This window comes from Lepisma saccharinum, chromosome 11 (genome assembly GCF_977018435.1).
Source record: "Lepisma saccharinum chromosome 11, izLepSacc3.1, whole genome shotgun sequence".
NCBI lineage: Eukaryota > Metazoa > Arthropoda > Insecta > Zygentoma > Lepismatidae > Lepisma > Lepisma saccharinum.
The window spans coordinates 33682163-33699325 of record NC_139239.1 but is presented as its reverse complement, the minus strand read 5'-3'; the positions used below and the strand labels follow the sequence as shown (position 1 = coordinate 33699325).

Sequence of the window (17163 nt, the reverse complement as noted above, 5' to 3'; positions counted from 1 at the left end):
TTTGTAAAATGCACTTTGCTCGGTAGATGCGCGGAAGAAATATTTTGCTTTGAAAAATATTCTAAAGCAGAAAGGAAGATACAAAAAGTAGGTGATAGGATGAGATGGGAGGATAAATAACTGAAAGAAAAGAAGAAGAGACAACAATGGTCAACAATAGACCAAAAATTGTAGTGTAGTTGAAATTCCTAGATAGCATCTAGACGTATTCTGAACGGGACAGTAATTAAATTCGTCACAAGCTTACATTGTATGTTCCATACCAAAATACACCATTGTTGTACTCAGTTGCTGGTTCTCTTACGACTGGTCTTTCATTCGCCGATGCTCACATGCACACGGAACCGTGTTTATTTCTAGTCATGGGCGGTTACTTAAGGCAGTAATTCACACAGTTTTCGTACTGTCCTGTCCTTGTTAACTTTTGATCCGCTTTCGTCTCTCAATTAACAACGCCGCTCTGTAATCTTATAATTGGATTTGTAAACTTCTAGGACTTTCCTTTTCACCCATGGAAACTGTTACGGTAGCGTTTATTTTCAGCTTCTCAATAGAGGTCTTGCGTTAACGAGATCGGTGCCAAGAGTGTTTATTTACGTTGTTACTATGCAATATACCCTAAACTGACCTTTAGATTGTAACGTTGCAAACAGATGCATGATCAGGAATTTTTAAAACAGGATACATATTATCGTAACGTGAGTTACAGCCAGTGATTTACCCAAACATCTTAATACCGCTAGCATTCCCCAAAGTCTTCTTTAGAATCTTCAAATTGTCCATAAAAGACCAAATTAAGGTAATTTCGACGCTAAATTTGCATTTACAATTCCGTTACCTTTGGATACAGCATTTATTATTATTATTTATTATTATTATGTCTGACAAGCACAAAAGTTACATTGTTGTGTTATGATGAGTTATGATGACTTTAGAATATGAATTAATGAACGTGAATGTCTTACAATGTGAATTGAAGAACATGCATGTCTAAAAAAAACTGACAATCGTGAAAAACAAACAGTTCGTAAAATATTACGTTACGGAAATATTATTATTGAAATATAGTCTTACTTAGGTTGATAAATTTGTGGGTTTCATATTATTATTATTATCACTTCCACCCCACTACAACTTGTAGACTGGTTTTCTACGAACCTCAGCTGAAATTTAAAATTAATTTCCAAGCAACTTACACTTTACGCGGTTCATTTCCTGTTCCGAAATTCGTTCCCGTATGTTTCGTGCGGCGTTCCAATTTCTCATGAGCGCAATTCTCCGTACAGGCGCGTGGGTGGAGTTGCGTCACACAGGCGATTCCTTACTTCCCCCTCCCTCAACGGGGATACCCAAAACTCCCTGCTGCAGTGCAGTGGCCCATTTCCACCCACTGCATCTTCCCTCCCTTTCGCTTTTACTTCCGGTGGGGTCTCCTCGCCCTGGCTGTGGGTGAGTCACCCGGCTGGTTCGTAGATCGAATCTTGGGAAGGTCTCACTTCAGGGTGGGTGACCGTTTTTTTTTGCCACCCAGGACAACGGCTGATCGATACGATTCGTGCTACGGATCAAGCATGTGGCTCGTGTCGGCTTTGAGTGGAGTGAGTCATCACTGTTTTCCTCAAGAAACTCCCACATGCTTCATAAGCGTGTAAGCGGTGCCGATCCCAACACCCTGAATTCCACTCTTTGTGTCCTAGTGGTTAGCGTAATGACGGAAAGTGTTCCATTTGGATTCAGGCCGAACGTCTTGGTGTAGAGTCACCCAAATATCAAATTCTCTCCTACGTAGTTCACCCTCGACTGCATTTGGCAGACTAACGAGGCTCTGGCGCCTGAACCTGCAGCCAGGATAATTCTCGTGTTGTCCCTTCATCCATCTTATCATCATTCATCCACATCTTCGTGATTAGCCAGAAGTGGCAGAAATGCAAAGTAAAATAAACTAAATTAATAAACATCAACAACAATATTCTACAATCTATTCTTATATCCTGCTATTTATATTATATATTATTTAATGTAATAAAGAACATAATATTTATTATAATATATGATATATTATCAATGTTGTCTGTGTACAAAGATTGTTTCTTGTAATTTCATTCAGAGTGTATCGAGTATTGACAAAGGAGAAATATAGCAACCCTTATTTGTTCCTTCATGTAGTACTAAATCAATACGACGAAATCGACGAAGACGAAAAATGTAAGAGTAAGTGCAACGTTAGTGCAAACAGGAAGCTTTTCTGTGATGTGTGAGGTGCCTCCCCGATGACGTACTGGTAACGTATTTGCCTTGTAATCATGGGGTCCTGTGTTGTATGTAGAGACTCATAGGGTTTCCGATCCCACTTTAAACTGTAGGGCACGTTTAGCCTATCAGTGAATAAAAGTCGACTTTAAACAAAAACTTTATAGTATATTAGAGCAGAGGCGCAACCCGATTTTTTGTCTGGGGGGCAAGTACCAGGATAAACGTACCAATAATACTAATAATAATAATAATAATAATAATAATAATAATAGTAATAATAATAATAATTATTATTATTTTAAATAATAATGCTAATAATAATAATGTTGTTATTATATAATTATTATTGATTTGCTTTATTTTACTTCGCTTATTGTGCCACTTTTGGCAAATTTGGGGATGAGTGATGATATGATGAAACATTCATGTCCAAGCCGGGATTCGATCCCGGAACCATTATTATTATTATTATTATTATTATTAGTAGTAGTAGTAGTAGTAGTTGTAGTAGTATAAAAGACGTTATTATCCTTGTAAATTATGCAGAAAGAGGGTAGAAGTTGGTGCTAAAGCATTTGTGTTCGAACAAACGATTTGAATTATTTTTTCAACATGTTCAATTTCACATTAATAATGGAAAACAAGCACACAAACTATTTTTGAAAGACAGAAAATGCTTGATAGATTCATTCCAAATAAAATTCCTTTTTACATTAACATGTATAACTTTCATACACGATATATGTTTCACATATATGCAAAATGGAGCGACGTGGACACTAAATTGTGTAGGTAATCAAAGTTTCTTTAATACATATTATATACAGCCTATATTATTTAAATACATTACACAACCAATTCATCCATTTCACAATAAACCAACAGCAAAAATTACATAAATTGTCTCTCAAATGTGCACGCTCCCTTTCCTCAAAACAATTGTTCATGCATTTAAAACAAATTCAATTAAGACATGTCTTATTTCTCTGTCTGGTAATTTACAATGCATTACAGAGAACAACGCTATATTGCGAGCGAAGCAAGCAAGAAAATTTTTGGATGCAATTGTTTTTCAGGCTGAAATCAATATTGATTTAATAGGGCACAAATAATTTCACGTGGCGCCAATGCATTCTCTCTTCTACAGCTTCTGTGCCTCCCCGATGCTGTAGTGGTAACATCTTCGCCTTGTGATCAAGGGGTCCCGGGTTCGATACCCAGTGGAGGTACAGTCGTTCAGAGATAGTCATAAAGTTAGACTTAAAACCACAAATCAATCAATGAATTTTACAGCTTATCTTCATTTAGATCGTTCGGCACCCAACAACGGGCCGGAACTTGAAAAGACGAAAAAAAAGCAGATAATGCGAGCGAAGCGAGCAAGAAAATTTTACGAAAAGTGTTTTTATTTGCATAAAATTTGAAGTTGTGGACGGTGATTGACTGACCCCTGCAGGTAGGTACACTTGGCCATCAATATTTGACCCCCCTTGCCCCTCCTAGAACTCATTTCCGACTAAGGTTGAGGGGGGCAATGACCCCCTGCACCCTTGTGGTTGAGCCACTGTATTAGAGCAGGTATTAATTCTTTCAGAATGGGTGCCGGCCTCCGTGGTGAAGTAACAGAAAACATTTGAATTGAAGCAAAAGGATACAGTGAGTGTACAAAAGAAGTAACGATGCAGGAATTATACACCAGAGTAAAAAAGGGAGATGAATATATCCTGTCAGTGGAGATTTTCCAAAATTCTTCATCTCCGAAATTCTCCTCGAAAATCATCACGACTTATTTCAAGGTAAGCAGTGTAAGTGTATACCTGGGCTGGGTTATCTTCCCAGAGGCAGAGCTGTATGCAACCAGGCGCGTCCCCAGGTTGCGGATAGGGGAACGGCCAGCAGATATGTTGGCTATAACTTGACAAGTTTAAAAACAAGACGCTGCAATCCATTGTTTGCGCACCTCGCATCACATTTCCCCACCCCATTGTCTGCGGCGACGTTCGTTCGCAGTGTTGCAAACCTGGAGGGAGAGGAATCGTCTGAGAATTTTCAACGAAATTTGAATGTGAAAGACATGAATTAGTATCCCCTCACCTACGCCACCTATTGATTACGCTAAATTCTAAATACATTTTGATATTTTCCCTTTAAACCTTAAATGAATTAAGTTATATTAGGGATATTTCTTACCAGCATAAGAAATGTAACAAATAAAATGATAGAAAAGTGAAAAATATATAAACGATAGAACTGAGCTCACCTTCTAAATATTTTCCAGTTCTCCTTCTTCAGCTTCACTCTCCCACTCATCCGAGTCTGTGTCTACCGATGAATCTGTGTCCGTGTCTGAATCGGCTTCACCAAGTCTAATTATCAGTTCATCTACACGCTCGTCCATAAGTCCATCTCTTTCAAAGTAAGAATCTTCAATTTTTTTTCACGTGTTCACAACATTTAATCCATTTCTGTACAGAATATTCACTAAATAATTTTCCCAGCAAATCTTTCTTTGCGTCCAGTGAATCCGAAATGAATTCCCTTGCCTTACCCTTGATTTCCCCCCTCCCCCATACACAAGTTCAATGGGATTTAAGTCTGCGTGGTAAGGCGGAAGTCGTATTATGGTGTGCCCCGCGTTTCTAAATTTCGTGTCAATCGCATACTGTTTCACATAAGGTACACTTTGAATTTTTAAGTACAATTTCCTTTTGTTTATTGTTCACAGTGCTTTCACTCTATTCTCCGCATCAATTTCAGTTTCGTTTGCAGGTTTGTCTGTCGCTGAGAGCCACTGTACCATGAAAATCGTCATATTTGTTTTAGCTTAATTTTGCCGAGTTGGCACCACTGGTACTCTCAACGCCAGACCAGTGAGTAGAAGAGTGGTGGGGAGGATGACGTAATGGGAAGTGCTCCGCAGCGATCTGCGCATATCGGGACTTAACTTGGCAGGCTATAGCTGGAAACAGTCGCGGACAAGCAGCAGCAGGATTGGAGGAGGCAGTGAGATGTGGAGTGGCAACTTCATCTCGGTAAATACTGCAAGGCTCCGATGAAAATCCTGCGATGTGGCGAGGAGAGCCGCCACTAAATAAGCTCAGCCCCTGCTGCCTTGCAGGGAGGGGAGGGATCCCCAAAGGCTAAGGGAAGGATACCCTGACAGAAAACCAAGGGTGGGGCAGACTTGTAAGGCATAGTGAAGCCAGCTGCCCTACGGGAGTAAACCCTAAACAAATCCTGGTCCTCCAAGAATGGGGGTTGGGCGTGGGGCCGACAACCCCATCCCACAAAAGGAACCACGTTACGAGACCTCAAAGAAATGTAGCCGGACAGATCTACCGACGACGGACTGGCGTGAACAATGGACAAGCGAATTATGGAAAGGGAAGGGATCTATATGTAGGGAACTGGAATGTGCTATCTTTGTATAGGGCAGGTGCATTGAGGATGTTGCTGGATCAACTAAATAATTATAAGCCTGCGATAGTGGCATTGCAAGAAGTACGTTGGATCGGAAAAGGAGTTTTGGAAAAGAGAGAACCAACTGTCTTCTATAGCTGTGATGAAAGGCTGCATATGCTAGGAACTGGGTTTATAATACATAAACAACTAAAACATCTAGTGATAGGATTTAAAGCTATAAGTTCAAGATTATCGACATTAAGAGTTAAAGGAGAGTTCTTTAATTACAGTATAATCAATGCACATGCACCCACGGAAGTATCCACAGATGATGTAAAAGAAGATTTCTATGATGCGTTAGAGAAAGCATTTGATGATTGCCCAAAAAATGACATAAAAATAGTAATTGGAGACTTTAATGCCCAGATAGGCATTGAAGACGTATATCAACCAACAATTGGTAAACAAAGTATGCATAAAGTAACAAATAACAACGGTATGAGGCTAATAATGTTTGCAGCATCTCGGAATCAAGTAATAACAACAACTGTTGCAGCACAAGGATATTCATAAAATAACATGGAGAGCCCCGGATGGAAAAACTTACAATCAAATTGACCACATGCTGATAGATTGTAGACATAGATCAGATATCATTGATGTTAGATCTTTTAGAGGAGCTAATATCGATTCCGACCATTATTTGATTATGGGAAGGATTAGAGCAAGAATATCTAATAGCCGAAAAATGAAGGCGACTAGCCTGATTAAATTTAATGTCACGCAGTTAAGAAATCCAACGGTGGTTGAGAGGTACAGAAGTAAACTACAAGAGGGATTCGTCGGGATGAAACCGGCAGAAGTGGAAAATGTAGATGAGAGGTGGGATAGATATAAGCTGAGGATCAGTAATGTAGCAAAGGAAATACTTGAAACACAAAAGCCAGTAAAGAAAGAAACGTGGTTCGATGAGGGATGTCAAAATGTAACCAAAGAAAAGAATGATGTATATAAGAGGATGCAACAAAGAAGTGCAACAAGGAGAGCTAGGGATGAATATCAAGAGAAAAGAAGGATTGAGAAGAGAGTCCATAGAAAGAAAAAAAGGGAATGGATGAAGCAAGAGATGAAGCAGTTGGAAAGCCTGCATGAGCAGAAGAATGTAAGACAGATGTATAAGCTGGTAAATAATACAAAAGATGTTTTTAAACCAAGGACAACAGTCTGTAGAAATGAAACAGGCGATATAATTAGTGACAGTATTGAAATTTTAGAAAGGTGGAGAAGGCATTTTAATGATGTATTGAATGGCAGTGCAGATATGCTGGAAGAAGGATTAAATGAAGAAGAGGAAGGAGAAGAGGGCATAGAAAGTCCAAAGTTAGATGAAGTATGGGAGGCAGTCAAGATATTGAAAAATAGTAAAGCACCTGGTATAGATAACTTGCAAGCAGAGCTGCTTAAGCATGGAGGCGAGAGTGTCATTAGAGGCTTGAAGGAAATAATAAACATAATCTGGAAAAAGGGACAGATGCCAAGTGAATGGAGGACGGGTATCATAGTACCTATCCACAAGAAAGGGGACATGATGGAGTGTGCAAACTATCGTAGAATTACATTGTTGAACGTTGCATATAAAGTATTTGCAAGAATTATATATAAAAGACTACTACCATACGTAGAAAAGTGCATTGGACCATATCAATGTGGGTTCAGGCCAGGAAAATCTACAATTAACCAGATATTCACCTTAAGGCAAATACTGGAGAAAACTCTGGAGTTTGGGATAGGAACGCATCATCTATTTCTTGATTTTAAATCTGCATACGATAGTATAAATCCCATTACTGCCCACTGTCGACATTTGTCGACATAAAATTTAATAGTTTATTATAATTTTTCTCTCATTGGTTTTGTGATATTTGTTTACAACGATAACTTTCGTGGATGAGTTGGCAACTACTTAAGCGACTGCAGCAGAGTGACCTTCAGTTTCCCTCCACAGAGCTTGGGGAGTCATTGTTGTTCACACGTGTTTGCATTGTGTTTGCATCGTGCGCTATGGCTGCTAGCAATAGGTATGTTTTTCGTATTATCCTAAATCTTAATTAGGTTATTTTTGTGTGTGCATAAATAGCACATGTTGGTTATATTTACGCTATGTTCACTTTCGTTGAATGGTTATTATCATCTTCTACGTACGTCGTTATAATTTAGTGTCGACATTTGTCGACAGTGAGCACGGACGGGTCCACTGTTTTCATCACCGGCCCTGTTACGATATCAGTTGTATAATTTTTCCAGGTTGACTGTGGAGCAGATCGCTTGTATATTAGAAGAGATAGACGACCTCTTAGATGCAATTGTATACACCGAGCCTCCTGAGAATGTTCTTCTAAGCGATGGTGATAGTGATGAAGATGAACCCGTTGGAGATATGAACAAGCTTTCTGGTAATCAACTTCGGACAGGTGCAGTGCTGGTTTGCTCCAAAATCACCGATAAGGGAATAGTGCATTTGAGACAGGGTGAACCAGATGATGATGCGTGCGATAATGTTGCAGCTGTTTCAGTGTCCGATGTGCCTCAGTTTGATTTTGGAAGTCCTCCGCAGAAGCGACCAAAATCTGAAGCGTCAACAAGCAAAGATCCCGGTAGTTGTGTTCAAATCGAGAGTAAACAAATCATGAGTGGAGTAAAAGTTATACCTTCACATCAGAGAATAAAGTCTCAAGTTCGTAAGTGGGAAAAGAGTGACATCGGAGACAAACCTTCGATCGAGTTCACACGGCCCGACTTTCTTCAAAATGATTTCACACCGGTACAATTGTTCGAAATATTTTTGGACGATGAAGTTATTGAATTTATAGTTCAATCCACAATTGAGTATGCTGTACAGAAGGGAAAACCTGCATTTACATTGTGCAAGGATGAACTCAAACTTTTCTTTGCAATATTATTCCTTTCTGGATACAATGTAATGGCTAGAACCAGAATGTATTGGGAATTATCTGAAGATGTACTTCACGCAGGTGTTTCGAAAGCAATGTCAAGGAATATGTTTGAAGAAATACTGCGATACATACATTTTTGTGACAATTCAAAACTAGACGCTGTTGATCGTTTTGGGAAGATAAGGCCAGTTTGGTCTATGATAAATGAGCGTTGGCTTCAATTTTATCCAAGTGATACATATCTCTCAATTGACGAGTCAATGGTGCCATATTATGGGAGACATGGCGCCAAACAGCACATCCACGGGAAACCCATTCGCTTTGGTTTCAAAGTATGGGCATTGTCGACGCGTCTTAGATATCTTATTCAAGGAGAGCCGTATCAAGGTGCTGCGACGGGAAATACAATACCAGAATTGGGAGTAGGTGGCTCTGTAGTCATGGATTTGATATCCGAACTTTCGGCTCGTTCACGGCTCTCTTTGTTTTTTGACAACTATTTTACTTTCATTCGTCTGCTGGAACATTTACAAGCAAACGGACACGATGGAACTGGTACGGTTCGCCCAAATCGTGTAGAAAATGCTCCACTTGCGGATGTTAGTTCGTGCAGGAAACAAGAGCGGGGAAGTTACCATCAACTAACAGACAAAAGTACTGGCATTACTCTTGTACGCTACCATGATAACAGCATCGTTACAGTAGCATCGACTGTCTCGGGTGTGTCACCTCTGGGACATGCAAGGCGATGGAGCAATGCGGACAAAAAATACATTTCAGTTCCTCAACCTTCGTATGTTGCTCTATACAATACTTACATGGGTGGTGTTGACCGCATGGACCAAAACATGGCATGCTACAGGATTAGTATCAGGAACAAGAAGTGGTATTCGCCAATGATAAGTTATCTGCTTAACGTTTCCATGAACAACGCATGGCAACTTTACCGCCTGACTGCTAAAGGAAATGAAGATGGGCTTGATCTGCTCTCATTTACGAGGTATGTAGTACGGAATTATATGCAGTCGTACGTGAAAAACCGTCCAATAGCAGGAAGGCCAAGCGTTAAAGTCTCATCCAGAGTATTGCCTGAAGTGCGATTTGATGGCACATCACATCATTTGGAAACTCTTTCCAAGCAAGTACGTTGTGGACATTGTGGAAAGGCTACAAGGAAGAAATGTAAGAAGTGCAATATCGGATGCCATATACAGTGTTCGGAGGCATTTCACACACAGAAATAGATCAGCAACACTTACACAAAGTATGCATTGTTTTCTATTTCCAAAATTTAATTATGTTTTTATTTAGTTAGGTTGTAAAGTAGCAACTCAATTCAGAAATAATTGATAGAATTTTATTATGTACCGTTGCAAATGTAAAAATATGAATGAGCATTGTAATTTCTTGTTAATATGTTCATGTATCAATATAATCTGAATGTCAAACAATAAAAATATCAAATATGTGGAATTTCGTTGTAATAACTACCCATATATTTAGTAAAATAATCATGTTTATTAAGGTTTTGTTATTCAGTATTGATGGTGCCATCCGTGCTCACTGTCGACATTTGTCGACATGCTAAAACTAAAAGACTATTGGTCGAAAAAAATAAAAATCATTATTTTGGCATTATTTTAGACAAACTACAAAAGGGTTTCAAAGGATACAAGAAATTTCGAAAAATAAATAATTTGGGCAGTAATGGGATAAACAGGACCCAACTATATCTGGCAATGAAAGATCTTGGAATTCCAATAGGATTAATAAGAATGGTGAGGATAACTATGGAGGGCTCCAATAGTAAGATAAGAGTAGGAGGACAACTCTCAGAACCTGTTGAAATAAAAATGGACTAAGACAAGGCGATGTGCTGTCCTGTTTGTTGTTTAACATTGCCTTAGAGAAGGTTATACGTGAAGCTCGGGTGCAAATTAGGGGTACCATATATTATAAGTCAATCCAGATACTTGCATATGCAGATGATGTGGACATAGTAGGAAGATCTCTACATGCAGTAGAAGAAGCATTTCTGACCATAGAAAGGGAAGGAAAGAAGATGGGATTGGTGGTGAATGAAGGGAAGACTAAGTACATGGCAGCAGGCAAAGCACACGGATATAATCCATCACTGACCATAACAATGGCTAATTATACCTCTGATAGAGTGGATGCCTTTATCTACCTGGGTTCTGTTGTGACACATGAAAATGATTCACAGGAGGAAGTAAAGGCACGACTTATAGCAGCGAATAGGGCCTATTATGGACTACAGAGACATTTTAAGAGCACCATATTGTCCAGAACAACTAAGGTAACACTTTACAAGACACTGATAAGACCTGTATTGACCTATGCTGCGGAAACTTGGACCAGTTCAAGGAAAGATGAACAGCTGGTAGAGACCTTTGAAAGAAAGATATTACGAAGAATATTGGGACCAGTATGTGAGAATGGAAAATGGAGAAAGCGATTTAATAAGGAGCTCTACGACTTATATCAAGAACCAACAGTTATTGGTGTAATAAAGGCGGCTAGATTAAGATGGGCAGGTCATGTGATACGCATGAGTGATAGTGACCCTGCAAAGAGAGTGATGTTGGATAGCCCAGGTGGACAAAGGAAGCGAGGAAGGCCTAAATTAAGATGGGTGGATGGAGTGGATGAGGATGTTCGGAAGCTCCAGTATAAAAATTGGAAAGTTGTGGCAAAAGGTAGAGATAGATGGAGACAAATCACAGAGGAGGCCAAGGTTCATCAGTGGACTATAGCGCCATAAGAAGAAGAAGAAGAAATGTAAGTGTATAACTATTAATCGGAACAGTAAACTTTTATGGCTGGCAAATGGACAATAAACCCACGATTCTCTGAATGCCAGCTGGATTACAAGAGGCACGAAATCACTCTCCTGTGCTACCGCCCCACACGCGCGGCGTGTTTGAACGCTGAAGCGAGCGAAGGTCGCTGCAAAACAATAACTTCCTCCAGAACTGTTTCCGGAAACGTGTCAAGGTAAATCATGAGCTGCTTTTCAAGGAAGAAATGGTCTGCGTAACGGGAAAATAGCATTTGATATAGAAATCTCCTTGGAAAAATTAGAATAAGAGAGCCAAGATTAGCCATTGAAAACTTGTAATAATCCTTAATAGGTAACCGTTATAAATTTGTCGATTTCGTTAATTGCAGTGGCGCAAGAAGGAGGGAAATAAGGGTATGTTAAACCCCAAAAATTTTTGGAAGGGGATATTGTGCCCCCTTAAATTCTTTCATCCGAATTGCATCCTCCCTTCAAATATTTTGACAGTCTGCCTTTCAAAGAATCACGCTTTTTCAGTTCTTAAAAGCCAAAATGATAATTTTGTTTACATTATAACTATATTAAAAAGAATCAAACCACCGTTAACCTATTATACTACATTGTGGTACTAGTCATCTCACTTGATCTATGCTCTTGGAAAACTTTACAAGGAAGTAGGGACTGTTTGAAATCAGTGCAAAACTTTGGAATGAAGCCTAGAGTTTATCTGTTTCTGAATTGTACACGTTTTTAAAACCCGTTAAAAACTTTTTTCTTGAAAAAAAAAAACTTTTTTCTTGAAAAAAACAACAATTTTTTTTAAAAAAATCAAACTATTTTGGAGATATTGCTTTCCTTATTGGTAGTGCTGATTTCATGTTTCAATGTTGAGAAGTGTATGGTCTAGTATGTGTGTGCTTGTACATCGCCCATATCAAACACTTTCCTGTGTCACTTCTAACTTGTCTATGCAAATCTTTGGTGGAACGATTTGGGCAGTTTTCAGCCACAAGTGACACGTTCCAGGGTAGTTTCACACCACAGAGACAAGCGACATGGGCTTCTCCAGTTTGCAAATAAGCATTCATTGCGCATGCGCGAGCGAGGATAAGATAAACGGTCCAGTCTCAAAGGCACAAAGGCTACAAGCGAAATGTGCAGCTTGTCGTGTTACTTCGGTATGAAGTAACATTTCTTTTCTGAAGGTTCGTTCCACGTGACAGTATCTTTCAGACCGAAGCGAAGCGACGCGAAGGTTTCACGTTGAAGTAACAAGCGACCTTGTTATTTTTCCTAGAATCCATGTTAGTAAAATAAATCTACTTTCTTAATGTTTGCTTAATCTTAACTTCTTGTATTCGGTAAGGATTTCAATATTAATCAACATAACTGCTTTCGGACTTAAGGCAGCATTGTTCATTACAAGCAGATGCCAAAAGAATCTCTGATCTATCTACTTCTGCGAGAATGCAAATATTCTATGGTTAATTTGCCAGTTTTCAGAAATGGCCTTTCAAGTTTGACACTGAATATTTAAAGTTACCAAATGTTTCGACATAAACCCAAAGTATCTTCAAAATATCAATATTGGCTGCAAGTAGATATCAGACGATAGCTCAGATGAAACAATTGCATTCTGATAAGTAATTTTGAAGATAGGGCATTTGAACTTATTTTTTTGACAATTGGTCAAAGAAAAGAACAGCTAACTGACTTTAAAAATACTAAAAATAGCTCTTCACAAGCACCTTTATATTGTTAACCTTGAACGTAAGGATTTTTTTAAAGTAATGCACACATTAAATAAATTTGTGCCAATCAATGGAGATATTTGAAATACTGTGAACAACCTCCTCTACTCTAAGTAGAAAACTAAAATAAATTGAAAATGCACAAAAATATGGCAAACATAGCTCTTAGTCTGTGTAAGTGGTAGAGAAGCCAGGTTGGACTTCGCCTGTAAATAAAGAAGGATTTCTAATTTGTACTGTAAAGAGCAAATAGAGCCCAGCACATATATTTCTGCCGTGCGATGCGCGACACAACTCAAGAAGCAGTGTTGCTAATGGAGCAGATAGAAAAATCGCTGGAGTGCGCCGATTCACAGCTGTTACGTACAACAAGAAAATTAGAGAATTTAGGTCTATCTAAGGTTGAGTTTTAAACGTCATGCATTATACCAGGACTAGGATTATTAATATGTACTAACAAGTGGCTTTGTATGTAGCTACATACACATGGACAAAAATTCGCAAAATATGGACTAACACATACGTAAAATTACCAAAAATGCTGCAAAGAAGACTTCTTCATAGTGATTCCTTATTTGAGTGATTTCAAACAAAATAAACACTTTATTATTTTCCATTGCATTAATGCACTGGTGGCGTTCTAACGGTTCACTCCCAAAACCAATCTACACTGGTACGGAACTGCATCGACAGATAATACACGACCGACACTACCACTGCTTTGAGAACTAATCATAGGCGCCGATTCCATGGGGCTTGGGCGGGGGGGGGGGGCTCGAGCCCCCCAATGTTAATGATGTGGGGGAAGAGCCCCTCAAATAATTTTGCTTAAGAGGATCTGATGTATTATTTTGCTTCTCTTGTAAAGTTTACTCTGAATTGTGCAACATGAACTTAACTTTAAATACACATTTGAAATGTTGTAGACCATCAAATTTGGGGGCTGAGACCGCTAAACCATCAACTTTTGGAGGGGGGGCTATGAACGGAGACAGCAAAACACATGACTTATTACTATACTATACTAAGTATATAATTATGAGTATTGTTAACATTTTTACTAAAAAGAGTTTCAAAATAACTAGGTGATATACAATTATACCAGTATGTTGTTTAGTGAATTCTGAACAATTTGAGGTCGTAAACACGACTTTCAGGCAATATTGATATGTACGATATTTAGTTATCCTCGAAATCTCTTCCCCTAGTCCAAAGATTAAAATAATTCTAAAGTCTTTGAGTTTATTTAACACTGGCTTGCAGTAAAGTACGCAAGGAAAGCTTATGAAAAGTCTGTATTGCGAAAGCGGGAACGGCTATGATCAAAGGCATTATTGCTAAAGCACGGCGTGCTATGTGTTTATTTATTATTGCAAAATTAAATTTAAAAAGTAAAATACTGTAGCAAGAACAAAAAAGTAAAACTATTTGTCTGAGATTTGTGTTAGCATTTATGTAAATAATTAAATAAAACTGTTAAATATTGTAAATATTCGCTATTTTTATGGGTACGTCAACACTAAGGTTCTTTGCACCCGTCACATGTCCTTTATTTACAAGTCTGTTGCGGACATTAAAACACACGCATGCCCTCGCCGGGACTCGAACCCGAGACCTCCGAATAAAAGCGAGTTGAGCCGACCACCCAACACGCTCGGCTACCGAGGCCGGCATAAAACTGTTATGTTGGCCTCTTAATGCAAATACATAGCCTACTTTTAAATAAAAATGTTAATTGTTATCTAAAAAACAAATGAGCAGACACACGTTTTTCATGTTACATTTCATTTGCATGAAGAATATAATAGCTGCTTAAAAACTGCTATACGGACGTAATTTTTATTTTTAAAAAAGGGAGGGAGTGAGTCATTCATTCATTCATTTATTTCAGTGATCAGAGCTCCCTCAATAATTTTGACAAGTCGGCGCCCCTGGAACTAATAACATGCGAACGTGTTAAACCTCGACAATTGGACCACAACACTCCTCCTCAAGCAGTATTATTGCCTGTCTGTGATCGGCGACAGTCGGTTGCCTTTGTTGTACATTTACAAACGATGCCTTCTTCCACAACAATAACAAGTACATATACTGCCACTAGACGATAAGCTGCGCGTTTTTTTTTCTGCTATGAACTTGTCACCCATCAAAGCATGGCAATTTTAACACAGAAAACAATATGCATCGCATTAAGCAGCAAAAATGACAGCCTCTTCTATGGAATTTCTACAAGAACACGAGTTGAAATGCTCATGGAGCCACATAATTTATTTCTTTTGGACAATTCCAAAATTATGAAATCTGAACAATTTGTGAATTTTCCGAGCTTGGGTATGCAAGGTTTTTGATTTCAATTTTACAGAACTGGAGGCATTATGGAATTTAACGTTCATTAACAAACACACACTTTCACATACACACACGCAATTGACGCACACAACGTCAAACCGGTCAAATACTTAGTACGAAATAAAAATATGGTGCTTCGAATCCAACAAAACTCACCGTCACTTTAACAGCCTTTCTCCTTCAGTGACAGAAATAATGCCTCATTATTCAGTTGGCAACACTAGTTACTAGCTAGCCAATGAACATGCACTGCATAAAAGAAGCAACCACCTCGTCATGCTATATTGCCACATTACCGTCCCTGCCGAACGGTGTGAACCGCGATCTGGAGCGCTATTCAATTGTTTTCAATGATGTTTGCGCGAGTGTGTCCAGGAATGGAATGACAATATGGCAACAATGGCGAAGGTTGGCGAGCAGCGTAGAACACGTGATGTTAAGAGAGAGGGAGACGAAGCGAAAATTGGTATGTGCGCAACGGCAAAGATATGTGTGATGCACTTTTTTCTAAATAAAATGATTATGCCAAAGAGAGAGAGAGAGAAAGAAGCTCAACACATCTAAAACTCACGTAGCAGCAAATTATCCATTTTCGCGATATTTTCAGCTACATACGCTAAAATTCGGCGAGGTCTGCAAGAAACACTAAAGATCAAGAAGAAGTGTTATTTCGTGACTTAGTGTGCACAAAAATTTAATTAGGATATAATTTAGTCCAATTATAGCAATTTTTTGCAATAATATATGCTTTTCGCCGTTAAAGCGATTGAAAAAACATAAGGTCCCTACTAATAGATAATGCTTACCTATCTTCAATGTCAGTTTTAAAACTATGACCTTTCATTACGATAAATGACCATGCACTGTAGGAAACGATGAAAGATGAGAGGCACTTACGTTGAATCAAACCAGCAACAGCGGACGAATCGTTGGTAGTAATTCTTGCACAAGTATTGCCCTTTCAACAGATTTTTGCTGAGCGAGTCTTGCGTCTATTTGGGGAAACGTAAGGAATTTTTGGACCTGCTGTGCGGTAAGGGCCAAAGCACGTTTCCTGTTGCCACGTGAGGTTGCTCTTTCTCGAAAGATATAATTAGAGATTTTGAGAGGTTTTGGCAACAACAACTTACCCTGACCTAGGCCAACGTTGGTAGAGTTCCAGTTTGCTGTTGTTTTCAATCGTCAATCACAATAAGTCCCAGTTTCTGGGTGCAGGCTCGCCAGGGAAATTTACTGAGAGATTTCAAATGCGAATGGACCAGAAACAAATTCCCGTGAGGGTGCTCACCCCAACTTCGCACGTTAAATTGAAATCAAATAACATATCCGTACCATACCATGTCCGTAAGTGGTTCTTACACACTCATACCACAGATATGCTGTGACTTACAAAGTATACCCACACACACTTTACCACTACGCTATACCTTCTTATTCTTGTAAATGTAGTTTCATCACATAATACTTAAAGAGATTCTTTTATTTTTTTTGTTTAAGTTCGCTTTATGTACAGTCACCCGCAATAAAACTCCTGATCCTAGATCCTGAAATATTTGCTTCCCTGCAAGGCATTATGTGTGTTGCCTAACTCGACGGCGGTGGTAGAAGTTGCAATTGAAAATTTGCTATTGATATCCACTTATCGCCGTACAGT

At 38.9% G+C, this 17163-nt stretch overlaps 2 protein-coding genes across 3 annotated transcripts in view; one reads left to right on the top strand and one right to left on the bottom strand.

Annotated features, from left to right (window-relative positions):
• LOC145994704 (dicarboxylate carrier UCP2-like) overlaps nt 1-16485 on the bottom strand; it is a 72357-nt gene extending 55872 nt beyond the window's left edge. Inside the window, exon 1 of one of the 2 annotated variants that reach the window (XM_083130881.1) lies at nt 16407-16485. The gene's annotated coding sequence lies outside the window, so the exon portion shown is untranslated. Of the gene's footprint in view, nt 1-16315 lie in introns of both variants that reach the window. The other variant, XM_083130878.1, reaches the window with a different exon arrangement.
• On the top strand, nt 5701-6228 carry LOC145994996 (protein CFDP2-like). Its single transcript, XM_083131528.1, has one exon. It carries the CDS (start codon nt 5701-5703, stop codon nt 6226-6228), a length of 528 nt encoding a protein of 175 aa, XP_082987654.1.
• Nucleotides 16486-17163: the final 678 nt, after the last annotated feature.